This window comes from Taudactylus pleione, unplaced genomic scaffold (assembly GCF_031769625.1).
Source record: "Taudactylus pleione unplaced genomic scaffold, aTauple2 ptg000406l, whole genome shotgun sequence".
In the NCBI taxonomy this organism is placed as follows: domain Eukaryota; kingdom Metazoa; phylum Chordata; class Amphibia; order Anura; family Myobatrachidae; genus Taudactylus; species Taudactylus pleione.
Window position 1 is genome coordinate 2158923 of NW_028284808.1, and position 20585 is coordinate 2179507.

Below are 20585 nucleotides of genomic sequence, written 5' to 3' on the forward strand. Positions count from 1 at the left end.
GGCTGTCATTGGATAGCCAATAAGAGCAATCCGAACTTGCGATAAGAACCGAATAAAACCTAACCCACAAATCTCTATTTATAAGGTAGCCTGCTTCATTCAGAAAGTCATTCTCATGAGTAATTTGCAGAGCAGATGTTATTGGATATAGGAATGAGAATAGTCTTACTGCCGCTGAAGGCGGTACGTCGCCATTCTCATCTCTTACACAAATTAATATATATACACATGCATAATTGTGATGTACAGAACATCGTAATTGTCAATTTAACCATTGATAAATCTCATAACAAAGTACAAACCATAATTGGTTGCAGCCAGTGATGTGCGGTGAGGTGAGGCAGAGCCTTTCCTGTCATACTTCAGTATACCCCAGTTTTGACTATAAAAATTGAAAGAAAATATTATAAATATCTTCTTTGTATTATTCTAATAATTTTTATAGTCAGAGTAAAAAGTGTATGACCGGTGAGGCACTGCCTCCCCTGTCTACCTTTTCCACACATCCCTGATCAAAACTCACCAAATTTCCAGCACACTATGCTGCTGCCCCTTTGTATGATGCCCACATGAACCATCGGATTCATATATGTATCCATAAATCTGGCTCAGATACTAGCCAGTGCCTCCCCAGCCATTTACTTCACCGCACGTCACCGGTTGCAGCAGTACTATGTGCATTTTGTTAATTCATTCCAAACATGATGCTGCACCAAATCCTAACGCCTGATCCAGCTATCACATCCTGGGCTTAATTTATTTTCTTTTACAGAAGTTCCAGTGAAAGACATTTATGCTGGCATACCCGATTTACCACCGTCATATAAACCAGCATTTATCAGGAGAATGGAGAGTGCTTTATCTGAGAATGGGGAGGAACCAAGAAAAGGTAAAAATCAATTTAGAGAGCTGATACTATTTGAGCTGCGTTATGCACAAGAATAAGGGAAGAGGCTGAAGGCTACATGTGCAGGGCCGAATTAAGGCCCACATGGGCCTGGAGCTGAAAATGTTCAAGGGCCTATATTGAGAAGGGGAAGAGCTGTGACCGGTGCTGTGTGGGTGTGGTCAGAGTCACCTTGGTGTGTACACCCCCTACTCTATGAACACAATGTCTCCCTAACTACATAGAAATCGAAAAATTGCATTATTTTTTTGGGGGGCGGGGGGAACTAGAAAAACAATTTGAATACTTAAAATTTATGGCCAGTTAGGCACCTGGTAATCATGTTGATGGGCCTATTTTTATGTGGAGGCCTGGAGCTGTAGCTCCATCCGCCCCATTGTTAATCTGGCCCTGTACATGTGTCCTATGTCACCTCAAACTTACTGCATGCTGCAGATTTAAATGGCACACATGATTCTTACATTAACCAATGTACCCCCCCCATTCCTCCCAATCCCTGCCCCAGTGGAACTTACAGTCTATATTCCCTACCACATGTACATACAATTCGCCGTTTCACAGCAATAAAATCTCTTATATAGAATTCTGGTATCCAGAAAGTGAAAAGTTGCATATTTGCTGCAGTTGGTGATTACAGTATGTCATATCTACAGACACTATCGCCATGTGCTTTCTCTTACAATTACTGAGTGAGGAGCATTACTAAACAATGGCATGGGGAATAGCAGGATGATTGGAAAACATATGCAGTCATTTCTAAATGTAGTTTAGGACATTTTAAGCATGAAGCTCCTAATAAAAAAATAAAATAAATAATATATATATAAATATATATATACACACTGACTGAATTACTGACTCATTCAACATCCAGCCCACACCCCTGGACCTACATAAATGAAGATCTGGGAGTATATTTCTTAATGTAGGTAATCGTTAAGAAGGGCTTTTTTGAAATTCGACTCCTAAGGGGGTGAAAAGGGCTAAAATGTTTCCTCCCCCTGTGCAATGTCCTGACTAACTGACTCATCGTGGCTGCTGCACAGTTCAGTACTCGAACACCAACTGTCATCCCAAGTGCTGCCAAACATCACTGGCAGTTGGTGTAGCTCCTCTATTTGAATAGTGAGGGAAGGGAATGTGTTACTACAGAGGTGAGAGGGGAATGTGTTACTACATGGGTGAGGGAGGGATTGTATTTCTACACAGGTGAGTGAGGGGAATGTTGAATGTGTTACAACATGGATGAGGGAGGGAAATGTGTTACTATAGAGGTGAGGGAGGGAAATGTGTTAGTACACAGGTGAGGGAGGGTAATGTCTTACTATAGCAGTGAGGGAGAGGATGCATTACTACAGAGGTAAAGGATTAATGTGTTGGTGAGATGGAAGTGGAAACAGTAAATATCTAAGTTCTACCTGGGTGAAATCTGGTACATCAGCTAGTATATTTATACAGAATTCTGTCTCCCAATAAATCCCCTGCCTATATATTGTTACATTCCCCCCCAACCATCCGCAACAGTCACGCTTTTCCAGCACTTTCCCGCCATCCCACCTGGTTGCCACAAGGTCCTACAAATGAATGAGGGGATTGGGAGGGCAGTCTCTCTCACCACTGCTTCACTATGTGCACAGAATCCAAACACTGACAAGAGATGCTGGGGGCAGGCAAGCAGCTCAGGAAGCACTGGGCACTCCCCGAGTGTGGCAAGCAACGGGGGCATGATGCATGGCTACATACGCAAAATTCCGGTTTGCCTTTCCCAAAAGTTGGAAGGTACGGTCTGTTATTTTACACACAACCGGTGTTTTATAATCTCACCAAATGATAAATTCTCAGTCTCTAGGATACCAGCACGTTATATTCATAATTCATATATCCTGATCCATCCAAAACACTTATTATATTCGTTATTTTATAATGCTACAAAATTTGTTCTCAGGTTTTAAAAAAAAAAGTTAATAATGCATTTATGTGCCATTTGCCTCTGTTTATATAGCGTTATTTGCCATGGAAATCAAGGTGGAGAAAGATAGGAAGACTGGGAAAAACACAGTACTATCATCAATTCCATTACCCTCAAATGAGTTTAAAGACACAGGAGTGAAAGTATATGATGATGGAAGGAAGTCTGTGTACGCAGTAAACTCTGAAGGGAAAATGGCAACAAATGGAGTGGACAGCCTCGCTCCCGTGGAAGTAGAAGATCTTTTGAGGAAAGCCACTGAAAAAAACACACTATCTCCTGCAGAGTATCATGAGCCTGTATATTCATATGAATTCAACAGTTCCACCAATCGTCAGGTCTCACCAAGTTTAAATGGCCATAAGTCTCCTGTCATGACGGATTATCAAAATGGTCACAGTCCTGTAGTAACAGAAGATCTACCCCTAGTTAGAGAGTCCAGACCAAACGAGCCATTATTTTCTCAGCCAAAAATGATCACACAAAATAAACAAGCAATCAGTGTGGCACCTCAACCGATGGAAGATCACAAGGCTATGTTTATGAACTCATTAGTTTCCACCACTGAGTATCCTCTCGCTGGCTTAGAAGATGATATGCACTACAACATTGTCCATGCAACACCTTGCTATGTAGATGACTCTGAACCGGTTACTATGGTTTTCATGGGCTACAAGCAAGCAGATGAAAATGATAGCAAACCACTTACAGATTATGAAGGGGTCATTCGAGCTGAATTGGTTGTCATTGATGATGATGATTACGTCAAGGAAGAGGAAAAACCAGTAAAAGGACTGATTTACCCACCAGAAACTCAATCACAGCGCAATTCTAATCCCTCTATGCAAACTCGTATAGTACAAAAAATTCCAAAACACAACATGGCATTGCAGGGTCCTCAACCATACAAGAATTCAATATCCTTAGAAGAACAAGAAGCAAGCCTGGGACCCCAGAACTATCCCCCTGTATACAAACCGATCATAGATGATGGCACTGAAGACCCATCGTTATCAGGTAAGAATACAGTGAAAAAGTACCAGTGTTGTCCTATAATATATTTTCACTCACTGTATTGGTTCATATTCACTAATGTCTCTGCTGTTTGGTTTGTGTTGCGTTACACCTTGGTGCTAACATCCCAACAATGTATTCACAGTATAGTGTTAAGTATTCTCTTATCCTTTTAAAATAATTAAAAGTTTTGACACATTTCCTGCGGTTCCCAGTTCAGAGAAATCCAAGTAAACATAACAGATGTGCTGTAATTTTTCTACAATAATAATCTAATGCAATAATTTAACTTAATGTTAATTTTGCCTGATTTTATGCACAATTCTGGCCTGTATTATGGACATTCCCATTGATATAGCTACCATTCAAGCAACACTGAAATTTTAATTTGATTAATTCCAGTAAAATGATATTTACCCATATTATTAGAGCTCTACAGGTAGATTTACTATGCCAGAAGCACTTGTACTGGTTGTCTGGGGATTGATTACAAAAAAACATTAATGTTATAAATGTATTTTTTTCTTTATTACACAAGTATAATGATAGAATTAAGACAAGTGTCTTTCAGTTACTGGATAAGGATTTGTTAGTTTTCTAATTGCCTGTAAACTTCTGCTTTTGCTACTGGAAATAAAAATAAGGTATGTTATTCCACTTTATCCCTATTGCTCCTGCACAGCTGCCAACCATCAATAGATAATGATGTACTGTTAAGCGTTACAGAAATGATTAGAAATTGGCATTAAATACGATACCGCATAAAACTTGGTGCATACCCCATGTCAGAGGGCAGTGATGTCGTGTGAAAAGTCAGACATGTTACTACAGGGGGCTTGACCAAGCCTGTGGGGGCATGGCCATTTATCATTGTGAAAAGTGGGCATTTATTGGGGCATGCTCCTGAAAAGGATAGGGTGAACCCCCTCTTAGGACGTGGCTGTGACTCTTGCAATGGGTTCTTTGAAACAGACTACTCACATCTCACCACCAATCCCCTCCACCCCCTGTCAGCGTGTTAGGGATTTTAGGTAGTGGAGGGCTGGCAAAAGGATACAGGTTTGTAATTTCCCCTTGCCTGCACTTTTGTCACTAGTAAAAGGTTCTGCTTATATTTGCAAGTGGTGTAATCTACAGAATATAGAGATTGTATACAGCACATTCACCCCACTGGCCCATAAGAGACAACAGAATAAACTAAAGGGGTTCCTGGTTGGAAATAAAGGACGCTTATCCTGTGGGAGGTCTGCCCTAGGTCATCATGTTATTGTAAATATCTTTACCTATTCTCTTTACTGAAAACTTATAAAGTGGTGCTGGTTTACCATTTGTCACTTCCTATTGTGCTTGGGTCAAAGATGCCCATCTTCCCTTTGGTCATTCCACAAAATTCTAGATTCTACTACTTTATGGGAGAATTCAGGCCCTGATTCAGAACCGGACGCTCTGACAGAGCGCTCGCTCTGAATCATTGCCTTCCCTCCTACTTTTTGGAGTGGCCTCCTGGCCACTCATATAGCTGTGGGTGACCACCCACAGCTATAGCGAGCAGCCAAAATGATGGTCGCGATGGTCAAGACCATCGCGACCATCGGGCTTGCGACGAGACCCTTGCGGTAGGGTCTCGCTGCCGCAAGCCCTGGAGTGCTTTTGGCTCTATCAGAGCCAAAAGCACTCCCACTGACATCACTAGTGATGTCAGTGGGGCCGGCCCCAGACGGTAGGCGTTCCCATGGGAACGCCTCAGTCTGGGCAGCCACGCCCCCGGCACGCCCACCAAAGGGGGCGTGCTGTCAATCACCATCGACAGCACGCCCCCTTTGGCGCGAGACCCATAACGACGGCTTGGCTGTCGTTATTCGGGTCTCGCGCATGTGCACGACGGTGCTGCCTCCATCGTGCGCATGCGCACTTGGGCAATATCGACCCGCTTGCGAGCGTTCAGCGCTCGCGAGCGGGTCTGAATCAGGCCCTCAGTGTGTGCGCTCGGGCAAAAGCAATTCAAGGGCAGTGACATCTCCTTGTATCCATTAACATGTTGTGCACAGCAGAACATTGTAATGGCACATCGCATAGAATTTAATTCCCCCTCTAATGTTTTGATACATAATGCAATGCTATCCTTGCCAGGTGCTCCAGCAGTTATATAGACATACTGGGGCTGATTCCGAGTTGGGAGCACACCAAAAAAAAACTAAAGGGGTAACTTTGCACCTTGGTTAAACCATGTTGCACTGCAGGTGGGGCAGATGTAAAATGTGCAGAGATATTTTAATCTCGGAGGGGCGTGTCCTAGCTCAAATCTAAATTATAGGCAGGGCGACAGGGGCGGTCGTCCTGGGGCCCCCACACACTGTCCCCGACCCCTGGCCACATTCCCCAGATCAGGCCCGGCAAATAGGTTGATCGCGATCTTCTGGAAGCTCACGGAGCTCCCGCCGGTAGATCGCGACCAACTTACTTAAGGTAACTGGGAACGCTGGCCTTTGATCGCTTCAGAGGCCAGTGTTCCCAGTGATGCAGTGCGTGGTTGATGTCATGATGTCACCCGCGATGAGAGGAGCCTGTGTGCCTCTACTGGATCTCCAGTTAGATCCAGCAGGCAGCCCTGACAGCATGGAGCGAAGACTGGTATGTTTTTTTTCACAGGGGTGTGGGCAGGGAGGAGGAGCTAGTACTGGGGGCATTACTTTAGGGGGCACAACTGCAGGGGGCATTGCAAAAGGGGCACAACTGCAGGGGGCATTGCAGAAGGGGCACAACTACAGGGGGCATTGGAGAAGAGGCACAACTATAGGGGGCATTGGAGGAGCACAACTATAGGGGGCATTGTATAGGGGGCACAACTACAGGGGGCATTGGACATCAGGCAGGTAGCTCGATGTGTGTGAGATACAGAGATATATAGATATATATATATACCTTTTATTGATAGGGGCCACCACAGACCTTAATCCTGTCCTGATTATAGTGTAAAAACAAAGCTGTCCAGCATTTGTGGGCTACATGCGAAAGCAGCCAGTAAATACTTTGCATGCAGATCTATATAAATGTATGAGTTGAAATGAACGAAAACACTGTGCACAAATTGACACTTCTCTGCCTCTTAAATATGTTTAATAGTATTAAACCTGTTTAATCTGCATAAGTCATGTTTTGTGTCAGATATCTATTAAAATTAATGAAAGAAAATGGGGTGCCAGTACATTTTCAGAAAGTAATATTATAAATGGTTGGCAATTGTGCTCTACACTCTTCCCCCTTTTGAAAAAAAAAAAAAAGGTGAAAACATCCTTATACTATTCTCTTGTCTATTCACAGCATTGAGGATTAGAATGGCCAAGTTGGGGAAAAAAGTGATATAATACTGATAACTACATTTGGAGACTATTCAACCACAGAGGAAGAATTCTGGAAGATTTGTGTATACTTCTTTTACGTGGATGTTCTTATTGTTTCAGCTATAGGCAAATCACGGTACTCCAGCTGTTGCTGAATTGGCAAAGTATGCCGGGACTGTTTTCTTGACAATACAATAGCTGAAGAGTCACCAATGCCTGTCTACTGTTCCATTGCTTTGTGGCTAAAGCTATGCAAGTTAATGTCTTTTGTTATAGGAAACCTTATCATTTAACATTGGAACGTGATGCAATATGTACCTAGCAACAGCCATATTTGGCATTGTCAGTTGTTACCTTTATTCTGTAGTCATGTAAGCCTAAGCAGTTTCAGGCAAGATCTGTCTTGACTTCCCACGCATTTATGAGCATGATAATTTTTTTTTTCCTTACATTATGAAATAACTGAATCATAATTACACCAATCAAACTGAGTTAGTTATGTAATTGTTGGTGAATTGTTCTTTTTCAAGGTCTGTTTATTATGAGAGAGCAGCCCGACGCTGCCGTACGTTTGATGATTGGTTCGTTGGTGATGAAAGAATGTTTCCTCATTAGAGCAATTTTTACTGCAGCTGTGTATAAATGCTGACAAAGACCTTTTGTCATTCCACTGATATAATCATTCTTCATTAACTTCTACATCTTTTGGTAATATCAATATATACCTTAATAAAGCTGGTTTTGTATAATGTATTCCCAGAGTCTACTTCCTATATCTTAGGGGACGGGATGCATCACGCAACACATTTTGAATGAGATACATCCCGTTACTGATCACATGCAGAGTGGCGTTTATTAACGCCGTACGCATGAAGATTTGCGACTACAACCGCAAAGGACAGCTCTTCCGATAAGGGCTGTCCTTTGTCATGTGAGGACTTCAGGAACTATGACCCAGAGGTCATTTTGCGCATACGCGAGCTGCGGAGGACTCTGGGGGACATCAGCAGTAAGAAGATCATAGGTTTCTATTAGGCAATATCATCTATAGATGGTGTTGCCTATCGGGAACAAGCTCAGAAAAGTGTTGCATTCTGGTGCTTGATTCATATGGGGAATGCGGTCAAACCTCAGAAAACTACATTTTCTGAGGTTTGACAAAAGTTTTGAGGAAGGATAGTGCATCCCTCCCAGGGCCAGGCCTTGATTTGTGGAACATCATGTAGGCCCAAATTTAAAGCAGCAGGAGTAAAGGGTTGGCTTACATTGCATGGCATTATTTTGGATATTTAATAATGTACTCTTTTTACTTAACACTTATATTAAGCAGAGTTAAAATTTAGGCAGGCCTACATCAGTGCCGCAATTCCCCAACCTCCTACTGCTGAATGGCCGGTATCAACGTTCTGAGTTTCGTCTCAGAATTGGGGAAATTTTGCATGTTAAAAATCCCTGACTCGCCGATCTAGATAATTTATTGGTCGGGATCGGCAGATCTGAGAAATCCAACATGTTGGATTTCCCCATTCCCCTAACCTTGATTTCCCAGTGATCGGGGATGCGGTGTAGGCTTGGGCCATGACCACTGCAGTCATAGAGGTTAGAGGAAAAGGGGCCTAAGGTCACCACAAGATATAAATCTGGGCCTACTAATAGTACATCTACACTACCTTTTTATGTTCTGATGCATATCTGCAATGCTTTGATGCTTCAGATACAGATAAAATGTACAGTAATTTTTTTTTTTTTTCTTTAATTTGTGTGTTTTAAGAAACACACCAGGTATGGGGGCATGGCCCTGTACCCTGTAATGGTGTTAGGGGGGAAAATGCTTAAGGTACTTCTAAGAAAGACTTCTAAAAAATAAAATCTGGACATACTTTTACCTCTCTATAAATCTTCATACTTATGCTGGGTACACACTAAATGACGTGTGTACCCAGCGACGCGACCCCCCCTGCCGATGGGCCGACATAACAGGCGGTTCGTACACACTGGGCAACCCGGTGCCCGACCCCGCGATATACTGGCCCCCGCCGCATAGCGCTGCATGGAATAATCAGCCACATTATCTGATTTGCCTATGTACAAAAGATTAGGCGATGCACCTGACCCCATGGGAGCGCGCAATGCACGATATAGTGCATACACACTGGACGATTTATAGTTCCGAATCGGCCAAATCGTTAAAGTCGTCTAGTGTGTAGGGGCCTTTAGATTTTCCACTCAATAAACCTATTTCTCTAGCATATTGTATCCAATATAAGAGGAGATCAGGGGTGTTCTACAGTATCAGATGATACTGGCAAACAACCCTGTGCAATCTCTTTGTGGTCCCATTCAAAGCCATGTGAAGTCAGATTAATGAAAGAAAATATTTGGTTGCTATGGGATACAGCCCACCATTGCTTTATATGTACCCTTTTATTAAAAAGCTATAGCGAGTAGCATAAAACACAGATATTGGTACAGATGTTTAGTTACCACTTAGATGGGGCCTAGTAAGTTGCAGCCTGTATGGTAAACCCATTTATCTAAACCAAGAACCACACAGGCCCTCTACTGGTCAATGGTAAAAGCTATAAGTGATGTTTAAACTGCCCTAATATTCTCATTTTAGCTATACATACCAAGTCATATATAATAACAGTCACTGTCTGTACACATTTGTATTGGGCTAATAATTACCATTAACATGTACCAGAGGAAACATTGAGTCATAACATGTGGGTGTTGGGAGCGGTAGCATGAAAAGGCTAAATATGCTTATTTCCATCGGTTTAGATCCTTATGAGACCTTTTGTAAGGACATTTTTTTGCTAGTGACCAATTTTAATGTGTAAAACATGAATACTTCTAGTCTTTGCTGTGTTGAAGCTTATTCTGCTATTCGTTTTGTCAGCATAATACCAGGATTAAACAGGTCTGGTCCTGACTTGCACAAGTTAAGTCAAATACATTACGAACATACACTCTGGTTATAAACTATTAAATGGTTATACTATATAAGAACGCCGTGCCTTATTTTGTCTTAAGAATGTATTTTTTTTTTTTCTGGAATACAGTACTTTTATTTATTTGTGATGTCCATATGATAATTCTCCAGTAATGCAAAATAAATAAATAAATGCTTAAAGACAATTCTTTGTTGTGTTTTTATACGATCACTGTGATCGTGCACAAATTCACACTAATGATCTATGCAGATAATTATTATAACCTTCCCACTCTGTACATAGTGAAAACCCAAACAGTTCATATTTCCCAGGTCTCCACACTGAGGGGCCTATTCATCAACACTAAAATAGCATTTTTAAAAGGACATTTTCCTTAATTACCGTTATTATAGTATTCATTAAGACACTTAACACAGGAGATATCACTGATATCTCCTGGTTAAATCCGCCTGCGTTACTTTCCACACTTCCTGGATATGGAAATTAGGCTATTCATCAAATTCCGAAAATTATGTATTTTCGGAATTTGATTGAGTTACTATACGCCACTCTGAGGTGGGGTACAGTGGGTTAAACTTACCTCCTGTCAGCTGGGCAGGTCCTCTGCAGGCTCCCACCGACACTCTGCTCGCTTCTCAGGCTCCGTCTGCTGTACTGACAGTGTTCTCCCGGCAGAACACAGTAAAGCAGTAAAGTTTAGAAAAAAAAATATTTTTTTTTTTTCTAAACTTTACTGTGTTCTGCCGGGAGAACACTGTCAGCACAGTAAACGGAGCCTTAGGCGGCCGCAGTGGGCAGGTAAGGGGGGGCTGAGCGACACATCAGTACCACAGCTGTAGGCAGTGCTGCGCATGCACTGCTTTTGCAGATGTAATGGCGCATGTACAGCAATAATTACAGCTGCGGTAAGTTACAGTAGATAGATACTTTTCCCTATTTCCCGAAAAGCTGTCATCGCAAAAAACAGCTTTTCGAAATAGATACTTATGGAGAGGAGGAATGATGAATTCCTCCGGTAATTAGGTAGAACTCCATGCTAGTTCTAAACCGAATTACCTCCAGATAAATTTTAGTTATGATGAATAGGCCCCAGAATCACAAGTGAAATAATCAGCTCCACCTTTAGATCTATTAAAAGGTGTCAGTGAGTAATGAATACAACTGTGCACCTGCTGGGTTACCAGCAAACGTGAACCGTTTGGGGTCTTGAGGACATAGTTTAAGAACCACGGTCCTTGTCTATACATTTACAACACATCAAATTTGCTTTTATTTTCTTTTTTAAATGTTTCCAGGAACGCGTTTCGTACATCTGTGTACTTTAACCTTAAAGTACACAGATGTATGAAACGCATTGGAAGCTGTCAGACTAATTTTACAGATCCCCCAACTCCCGGCATAGACAACACGCAGCCAATTCTGGTTCCTGGTACAGCAGAAGCAGCCACAGAGGACCAGGAAGCATTAGGTGTTTGCTGCAGTCTGTCCCTCACTCTCAGGGTACTCATTGATACCCTGCATAAGAATGTACAAGATAAAATCACTATTCAATATTTTCTTAAAACCCTAGCAGTTATGTGAAAAGGGATTGGGGGGGGGGGGGGGGGGACACACAGTATATCAAACCTTCTACAGAGTGGAGAAGTTGCCCATTGCAACCCATCAGCTAAATGTACTTGATGAATGTCAGCTAGTACGTGCAATTTTCTGATGGGGATAAACTGTGGATTCAACGCTTAAGAAAACTCACCGGCGGTCAAGTCTATCACTTGCCAGAAAAAAGGAAAATGAGACATTTTCCTTCCTCCTCCTCTCACCAGCACGTAAGTTAAGCACGAAGCAATCGGCTAATAAAGCATTTATACAGGGAAAACTATGTCATGCTATTTTCCTACCTAAGGCAGATTCCTCATGTCAGTCAGGAAACCATACTAGCATATCTCTATCCACAGCCAACTAGTGAGAAGAAAGAATGATTACAGTACAGTACATACCCTGGCTTATGTTAGGGCACAGTCCAAACCTAGTCTTACAAGATACAGTAGATAACTGCAAATGATGGGTTAGAACTGCGCTCTGCTGTATGGGCAGATGGGATGTGAGATGTATTATTTGTGTCGGGGTGCTGCACCTTCCTAAAAGCAGGAGTACCGGGTCCTGTGTAACGATATAATGGGGTAGAGGGTGCGGAGGGTGCGCTCGCCCTATGGGTGTAATGCTGGAGTAATAGTGTGTTGTGGTCTTTTGTGTTTGATGTTGTTTGTGGAGTGATGGGGTGTAGGGAGGGAAGGGGGTCTAATGGACTGGAGGTGGTGGGTGAGGAAATGAAGACAGAGGCAGAAATGGGGGCCAAAGGGTTTATTGGAAAAAAACAGTACTAATCCTGTTTGGTCCCAGGCACCCAGGTGGGGTGAGCGATCCACTTGGGGGTGTGTGTGGGTGGAGACTGGGGAGGTGAGTGGACCCTTTTAGGGGGCTCCTTTCCGTGCAGTTCAATAGACCGGCACGTTACCCCTGCTGGACCTTTGGTCAACAGTCTTAGGATGTCTCGGGGGGAGGGGAGTGGTGGGTTGGCAGCGGGTCTGGCGTTTGTGGATGTACACCCTGGCGGCGTCCCGCGCAGGGGTATAAGTCTTGCTGGCGTTCTGTTCCCGCTGTCTTACCTCCTTGAAGAAGGCAGAGCCCCTGCCGAAACGCGTTGGAGACCCCCTACATTCTGACACCACAGCCAGCTTACACCAGAGGACTCAAATGGACTCAAAATCGACTTCATTATACAAATGCATCCCTATTGGCCTAAATAGGTCACATGCACTGTATTACCCACAAACACCTTATTCAAGTGCTAAATTGCATATTACAGAAAAAGTATTGCTGTGCCTTTACATGCCATGATTTGTTGGGCACCCAGAATGCCCCACATGCTTGTCGCAATTTATAGGCATGATAATTAGGTTTCAGCCAATTGCACATGTTTTAGAAGTTAAATAAACCAGTTTCAGATAGGTCTACTCTTTTTGGGTCCATTTTGAGTCGGTTTTCAAAGACTGTTAATAAATAAATGATTTGCATAGAACTCTATGTTAAAGTACCGATGTTTTGGTTAATGTATTCCAGTTTAAAGTCTATTTTCTGGTGATTTTGCAAATGTTCATTCTATTTTGCCTTTAATAAATATCTTATTTTCAAAATGGACAGAAAATAGACTGAAAATCAAAACCAACAGTTAAGCCGCATATCCACTTGCCGATATAAATGAGCGATTGAACGATAGCATCGTTAGCACTCAATCGCTCATTAATCATGCATAAATCGTGCACTATAATGTCGGAAACGACCAGCGATGCGCACTCCCGCTGGTCGTTTCCGACATCAATCATCGCCTGAACATGCCGGTCAATATGCCGATAACGACAGATTGGGCATGTTCGGGGATGATGGAGGGTGTCTGCACCGAATGACAAATAGTTCAGTGTAGGCACTACAGGGGATGAGGAACGACTGTACGATTACAATGTTGTAATCGTACTGTCGTTCCACTATCTGCTAGTGGATACGCACCATTAGTAAATAATATTTACTAATGGTACGTACCCACTAGAAGATATATACCGCAATGTCCCATTTTATATAAGCATGGTCCCTTATTTGGGATCAAACTGAAATAGAAGTTTCCTTATATGAAAGAGCTATTAATAACGTCCACAGATATATACGGAGAAAACCCAAAACATTTACAGCACATGAGATGGTTGACATTCAATTTGAATTTACCATTTACTGAAAGTGAGATAGAACCTATTTTTTCAGATGTAGCAAGAAACATTATATTTTATAGAACTGAAAACTAACAATGACACTGTAGCAGAAATACAATTCATCCTGGCGTTATTTAGAAAGTAAATCTATATTCCTAGCAAGAAAATTACAAGATCACAGAAGAGGAAGCAGAAGACATTTATGGTGAGTTTACAACATTTTTACACGATACATTACTAGCGATGCACTAAATAATATAAAATGATCTATTGTTTAAGGTTATTAAATATTCACGTTACTATATAGAGATGATCTACATATAAAATAAGGTCTGTTTTTCCATCATTATTGATCTGGGTTAGTTACAGCTTATGAAGGTATATGTTTAGGGTGTTGACATCCAGAATGTCGACATGGCCAAAATGTCAACAGATGATTTTAGGGTTAGGCTTAGGGTTAGTTTACGAGTCTATGGAAAAACGTATTGTCAACATTTACAATGTGAAAATTGTGAATGTGACACGCTGACCAGATCGACATTGTGAATGTCCACTGCTTTTACACCCTATGAAGAAAACCATGTACATCTTTGTACAAAATGCTCAGAGGTCAGATATAATAGGCTCCGATATGCAGGTCCTGGTGACATAGCCCCTAGATATTTAGCACTATTTAGTTAATGCTAAACTAACCTGTTTTTGCCTTAAAACTAATTGCAGCTTTAAATCTAGCAGTTATATCACCAGAATGGCACTGGAACCAGCAAATTGGAGCTTATTACATTTGGGACCAGGTCTGTATCTCCATCTGCCCATTTTAGTAGCAGGTTCATCCTCCCAATTTTATAATCCCCAGAGATGTGTAGAGGTTTGTACCAACTACTGTAATAGAATGCGGGAATACAGGAAATGCACAAAGAAATCCAGTATCCAGCTGAACATGAAAAAGGATGTGGAACAAGCTGCAGTGCTATTATTTTGCAACAAAAGACATCACATTTAGTCCATGATGGTACAGATACACTGGCATAAAAACAAAAAACAAAAGACATCACATTTAGTCCATGATGGTACAGATACACTGGCATAAAAAAACAAAAAACAAAAGACATCACATTTAGTCCATGATGGTACAGATACACTGGCATAAAAAAACAAAAAACAAAAGACATCACATTTAGTCCATGATGGTACAGATACACTGGCATAAAAAAACAAAAAACAAAAGACATCACATTTAGTCCATGATGGTACAGATACACTGGCATAAAAAAACAAAAAACAAAAGACATCACATTTAGTCCATGATGGTACAGATACACTGGCATAAAAAAACAAAAAACAAAAGACATCACATTTAGTCCATGATGGTACAGATACACTGGCATAAAAACAAAAAAAAACAAAAGAAGCTACCCAAGTCCTTTTGTGGATGCACAGATCATTGCATAAATAGACACATTACTCAGTTGGATGTCATAATATTAATATATTCCCATGTACACAGTACTTTCTTCTGCTCTAACAATTTTCAGTAACAGAACGAGTCCTGCACATTACCGTACCCCTTACATTTTCCCGATTACTTCCTATATACTGTACATTTGAAATTCTCACAGTATGTAGAGAGAATGTTTTTTTTTTTTTCAATGACCAATACAACATCATAAAGTCCAGATTACAGGCACGTCATGCACATTTTTATTCGACTGGAAAATCTCACGGCAAAATAATCCTCTATGGCCTGAAGCTGACATTAAATGTAATAGTGCTCTGGTTTATATCAGAACTATTATAATAATTCTGACATTAGTGGATAAGTTACAGGTTTATTTCTGTATATCTCTTCCTGGAACTTAGAAAGTGGACATGATGCAGAAATATACAGTCTAGGAAACAATCTACTATAAAAGATATTACTGCGTCCAAGTAAAAATACAGTATGAGAACCTCCATCTACACAAGCTGTATCTCTTGTGCATAATGTGACATTAACTTGCCCTTTGGGTGCAGTCCCAATGCAATTAAACCACTTATGTTAGACCAGCTCTGGTCACTCCCCTCCTATCCTGTCTTGTAAGTGCATTAAATCACACTAATAAAACAACCAGGATGCTTTTGGAAGTAATAAATATTATGGCAAAGATACATTTACAATGGTCTTACTTTCAGATTTTAGCCTAGAGTAATCCTGGTTGTATACAGGCTGGTCCTGCAACTCAACCTTATATTACTTATCTGTTTGGTCATGCCCAATAGATGAGACCTGGCCATTTGGTGACCAGGTTAGTGGATAGGACTCCTAACATAGGGGGGGGGGGGGGTTCGGGGGGGTAGGGGATGGGCTTTTCGCACTATTAAGCCCCACCCTTCTTTGTAATTTGCAGCAAATGGCATATATTTACATAGGGGATGGGGCCAAATCGTGCCATTAAGCTAGGAAGTAAGCAGGACGCGGGAGAAGTGCCTACTCTTCCGGGGGTGCGGGGGAGTTACCCTAAAAATCAGGAGCCTCCCGCAGGTGCCAGGTAAGTAGACAAGTATGACACAAATGCATTCGCAGATGAGATTTAGCTCGCTGTGCAACTGCAAAATATGACTCAGACTTCATCATGTGCATAGAAATGCTCACTGCCCGCATCTCACATCCACCAATGATGTACAAAAACATCGGATGCACATTGGTCGACCATCGAACTTCTGAGTAAGTCTTTGCTGTCTCAGACAGAGCAGCTCTCCTAAGACGATGAGAGCATTCCAGCCGCGAGTGAAGCAGAGGCCGACTCTGGCACGCCCAAACGCTGACTACTTGTCACTCGGTTCGTGAGGAAATCATCTCTGCACAGTGGCAAAAAACTAGCTTTACTGCGTGCAACATCAACATCTCTCATCCAGGCCCATAGTCCCACAGCAGCAATCATTTTGCAGCATCACACACGGATATCAATCATGCCGCCTGCTAGAAACCACAGAGCAGGTAAGCAGCAATGTGTTATCACTTGCTGATATAACAATCAAGTCCTTCGGTGATAGGAAGATACAAATGTCAGGAGTCGTAGCATGACCTAAAGGGCCCCATAGCAAAACTTCCACAGAACCCCTCCCTGGGCAAAATATTTTGTAGTTTAGCAGGTTATCCATTTTGGATTGTAATATTTGCATTATCTGCCTATTTAGCTGACATGATGGTGATTAGCATATAGTAAATATATTATATATACAGTAGTTTACAATATAACGTGGTATATAAGATGGCTATGAGTCACTAATAAATCAGTCAGTGAGGAGAGACAGAGGTGGTGGCTGGGACAGTGACAGCAGCACTCTGGTGATAATAGAAAAGCCTGGGCTCAGGAGATGGCAGTGTAACTCGGTGCAGGGAGAGGTCTGTGGCCTGGGCCCCATAGCAATCACACTCCCTGCACCTACTGTAGTTATGCCTTTGCCTGTGAGTGGCAGCTGGTCTGTCAAAGATTGGAAGAGTGTATATGGTGACACAATCCTTTCAGCAAATTGTTTCAGCAGATGCAGATCTGCTGCAAAATTGGACAGGTATGGAGGCATAGATTGGGTTTTAAATCTACATCCATGTCTCCAGTAGGATTGTGTCAACAGTCTGGTCTGGAGGTCGATCCCAGGAGGATTGGACAAGTGTGTACCCATCTTAGTCATGCAGTGTCATATCAGATGAATAATTTTGCTTTATCCAAGGTTTCTAAATTAAAAAACTGCAGATAAAATGAAGGGTGGTGTATGAAGAGGTAAGGGTGACAGGCCAACATGTGTTATATAGTCCTTACCTGAAGATGTTATTCAGATTCTTTTTCTAAAGATGTTGCTGTTCAGGACCTTATTGGAACATGTAATCCAAATTCCTTATTATTAATTATCTAAAAGTTGCTTAAATAAAGCAGGAACTACTCAGAGAGTATCAATGTAGGACACAATGTCACCACAAAATGGCTGCCAGTGGCTGTGCATCCTTTATATAGGGCTGTGACCTGCATTGTGACATCACAATGCATGCAGGCAGCAGCTAGACATGGCTGTAGTTTAGATCAGGGCCCTACCTGATACATTTATAGAACATCAGTAAATGTTTGTGAATGATAGTGATTTATTGGTTAATCTCTCATCTTCACCAGTGAGCCCTGCATGGTGATTTGGGCTTTGCAGACTGGTGCAGGTACAAAAGATGATCATCAAGCTGGGTCTGATACACAAATGGATTGCAGAAGTGATAATCAAGACAAGCTAAATACAGATAATACTGGATTCTGAAAGAGATTTTTATTTCCGAACACAGGTGGTATAGATAGGAAAAAAAAAGCAGAGTACCTAGGACTGAGCCTTGTAGTACTCGGGATGATAGAGGAAGTAGAGAGGTTATGCATCAAGTCAAGTGAACTCTGAAAGAGTGAATTGATGGGTAGGATGAGAATCAGCTTTCGTATGAGAAGAAAGTGGTCAACAGTGTAAAACCATCAGGTTTGCGTACAACTATCAATCAGGACCTAAAGCCTGAAAATGAGATACACCATGACCGGTCTTTTCCCCATTAATGCGATCTTGCAATCAACAAAATTCAAGTAAAATCAGACTTTTTTTTTTTAGGTAGAAACTGAAAATAAAAATTCTTCAAATAACTTATTGAACGCTTATGCAACTAGTATATTGTAGGTTTGTATAATTCACTTTTTTTTCTTAAATGTCTATTCGTGTTTCTCTGGAATTTACCTGATTTATCTTCAATTCAGGCTTTAAATCACAAAAACCTAAAATGTCAATAAGGGTGTGTAAACCATTTATATACGCACTTTACAATAGAAGGATTTGCCAGTTAATAAGAACAAAATACTTTTCTTGTTTATGGTCTCCAGTATTTACTCTTCTTTGATTCAATGTTATAAATGGAGAGAAGAGGAGTAATTCTTGGAGGATCACCCTGGTGTTATAAATAATTCTCCCAATCCATCCCTCTGAGCAGAGGCGTAGCAAGACCTATAGGGGCCCCACAGCAATATTTCCACAAGGTCCACGCTGTGCAAATTATTTTGCAGTTTATCCATTCTGATTGTAAATAATCTAATATTTGCTCTATCTTCCTCCTTAGCTGACATGCAGGATTAAATAAATAGTGATTAGCATTAGGGGTGTGCACCGGCCACTTTTCGTGTTTTGTGTTTTGGATCTGGATCTTTCTTCGTGTTTTGGATCTGGATTGGTTTTGCCAAAACCACCCTTCCGTGTTTTGGGTTTTGTGTTTTGGATCTGTATTTTTTTGAAAAAAAGCATAAAAACAGCTAAAATCACAGAATTTGTAGGTTTTTCTGCTCCTATGCTATTATTAACCTCAATAACCTTAATTTCCACTCATTTCCAGTCTATTCTGAATACCTCACACCTCACAATAGTGTTTTTATGTCCAAAAGGTTGCACCGAGGTAGCTGGATGACTATGCTAAGCGACACGAGTGGGCGGCACAAACACGTGACCCATCTAGGCGTGAAACTGCAGTGGCAGACAGGATGGCATTGAAAAACTAGGCCCCAAACTGTACATAATGCAAAGAAAAAAAAGAGGTGCAAGATGGAATTGTCCTTGGGCCCTCCCACCCACCCTTATGTTGTATAAACAGGACATGCACACTTTAACAAACCAATCATTTCAGCGCCAGGGTCTGCCACACAACTGTGGCTGAAATGATTGGTTCGTTTGGGCCCCCACAAAACAAGCTGGCAATTAATCTGTCCCTGCACAAACTGGCTCTACGGAGGCAAGAAGTCGTCCTCATCCTCCTCATCCACAGATTCCTCACCCTCTTCAGTGTTATGTACATCCTCATCCTCACAGAGTATTAATTCGTCCCTGCTGGAACCACAGGTCCCTCTGTACGTTCTGGAGGCTGGTCTCCCTGGAAGAGTTGATCATTCATTTTATGAACATCATCTTCTCCACATTTTGTGGAAGCAACCTCCTACGCCTTTCGCTAACAAGGTTCCCGGCTGCACTAAACACTCTTTCGGAGTACACACTGGAGGGGGGGCAACTCAGGTAAAATAGAGCCAGTTTGTACAGGGACCTCCAAATTGCTTCTTTTTCCTGCCAGTACAGGTACGGACTGTCTGACATGCCTACTTGGATGCTGTCACCGATGTAATCCTTTAACAGACAGACGCACGCTTGTCGCTGCTGCTTTGAGGATTCAAGTGCGGCTACAGCCCACACAATTCACAAAGACAGAAAAAAAAAAAGAATATTTTTATTGTTTGTGGAGCACACTTTGAGGGTTACACCACCCTCTAACAGACAGACGCACGCTTGTCGCTGCTGCTTTGAGGATGCAAGTGCGGCTACAGCCCACACAATTCACAAAGACAGAAAAAAGAAGAAGAATATTTTTATTCTTTGTGTAGCACACTTTGAGGGTGTCACCACCCTTTAACAGACAGACGCACGCTTGTCGCTGCTGCTTTAAGGATGCAGGTGCGGCTACAGCCCACACAATTCACAAAGACAGAAAAAAGAAGAATATTTTTATTGTTTGTGTAGCACACTTTGAGGGTGTCACCACCCTTTAACAGACAGACGCACGCTTGTCGCTGCTGCTTTGAGGATGCAAGTGCGGCTACATCGCAC

At 41.8% G+C, this 20585-nt stretch overlaps 1 protein-coding gene across 1 annotated transcript in view; it reads left to right on the plus strand.

The window, feature by feature from the left end:
- PALMD (palmdelphin) overlaps positions 1-10372 on the plus strand; it is a 67982-nt gene extending 57610 nt beyond the window's left edge. The window contains exons 6-8 of the mRNA XM_088446819.1: positions 773-889; positions 2910-3893; positions 7212-10372. Of these exons, the coding sequence (XP_088302945.1) occupies positions 773-889; positions 2910-3893; positions 7212-7255 (1145 nt within the window). The 3' untranslated portion in view covers positions 7256-10372. The remainder of the gene's footprint in view (positions 1-772; positions 890-2909; positions 3894-7211) is intronic.
- The last annotated feature ends 10213 nt before the right edge of the window (positions 10373-20585 follow it).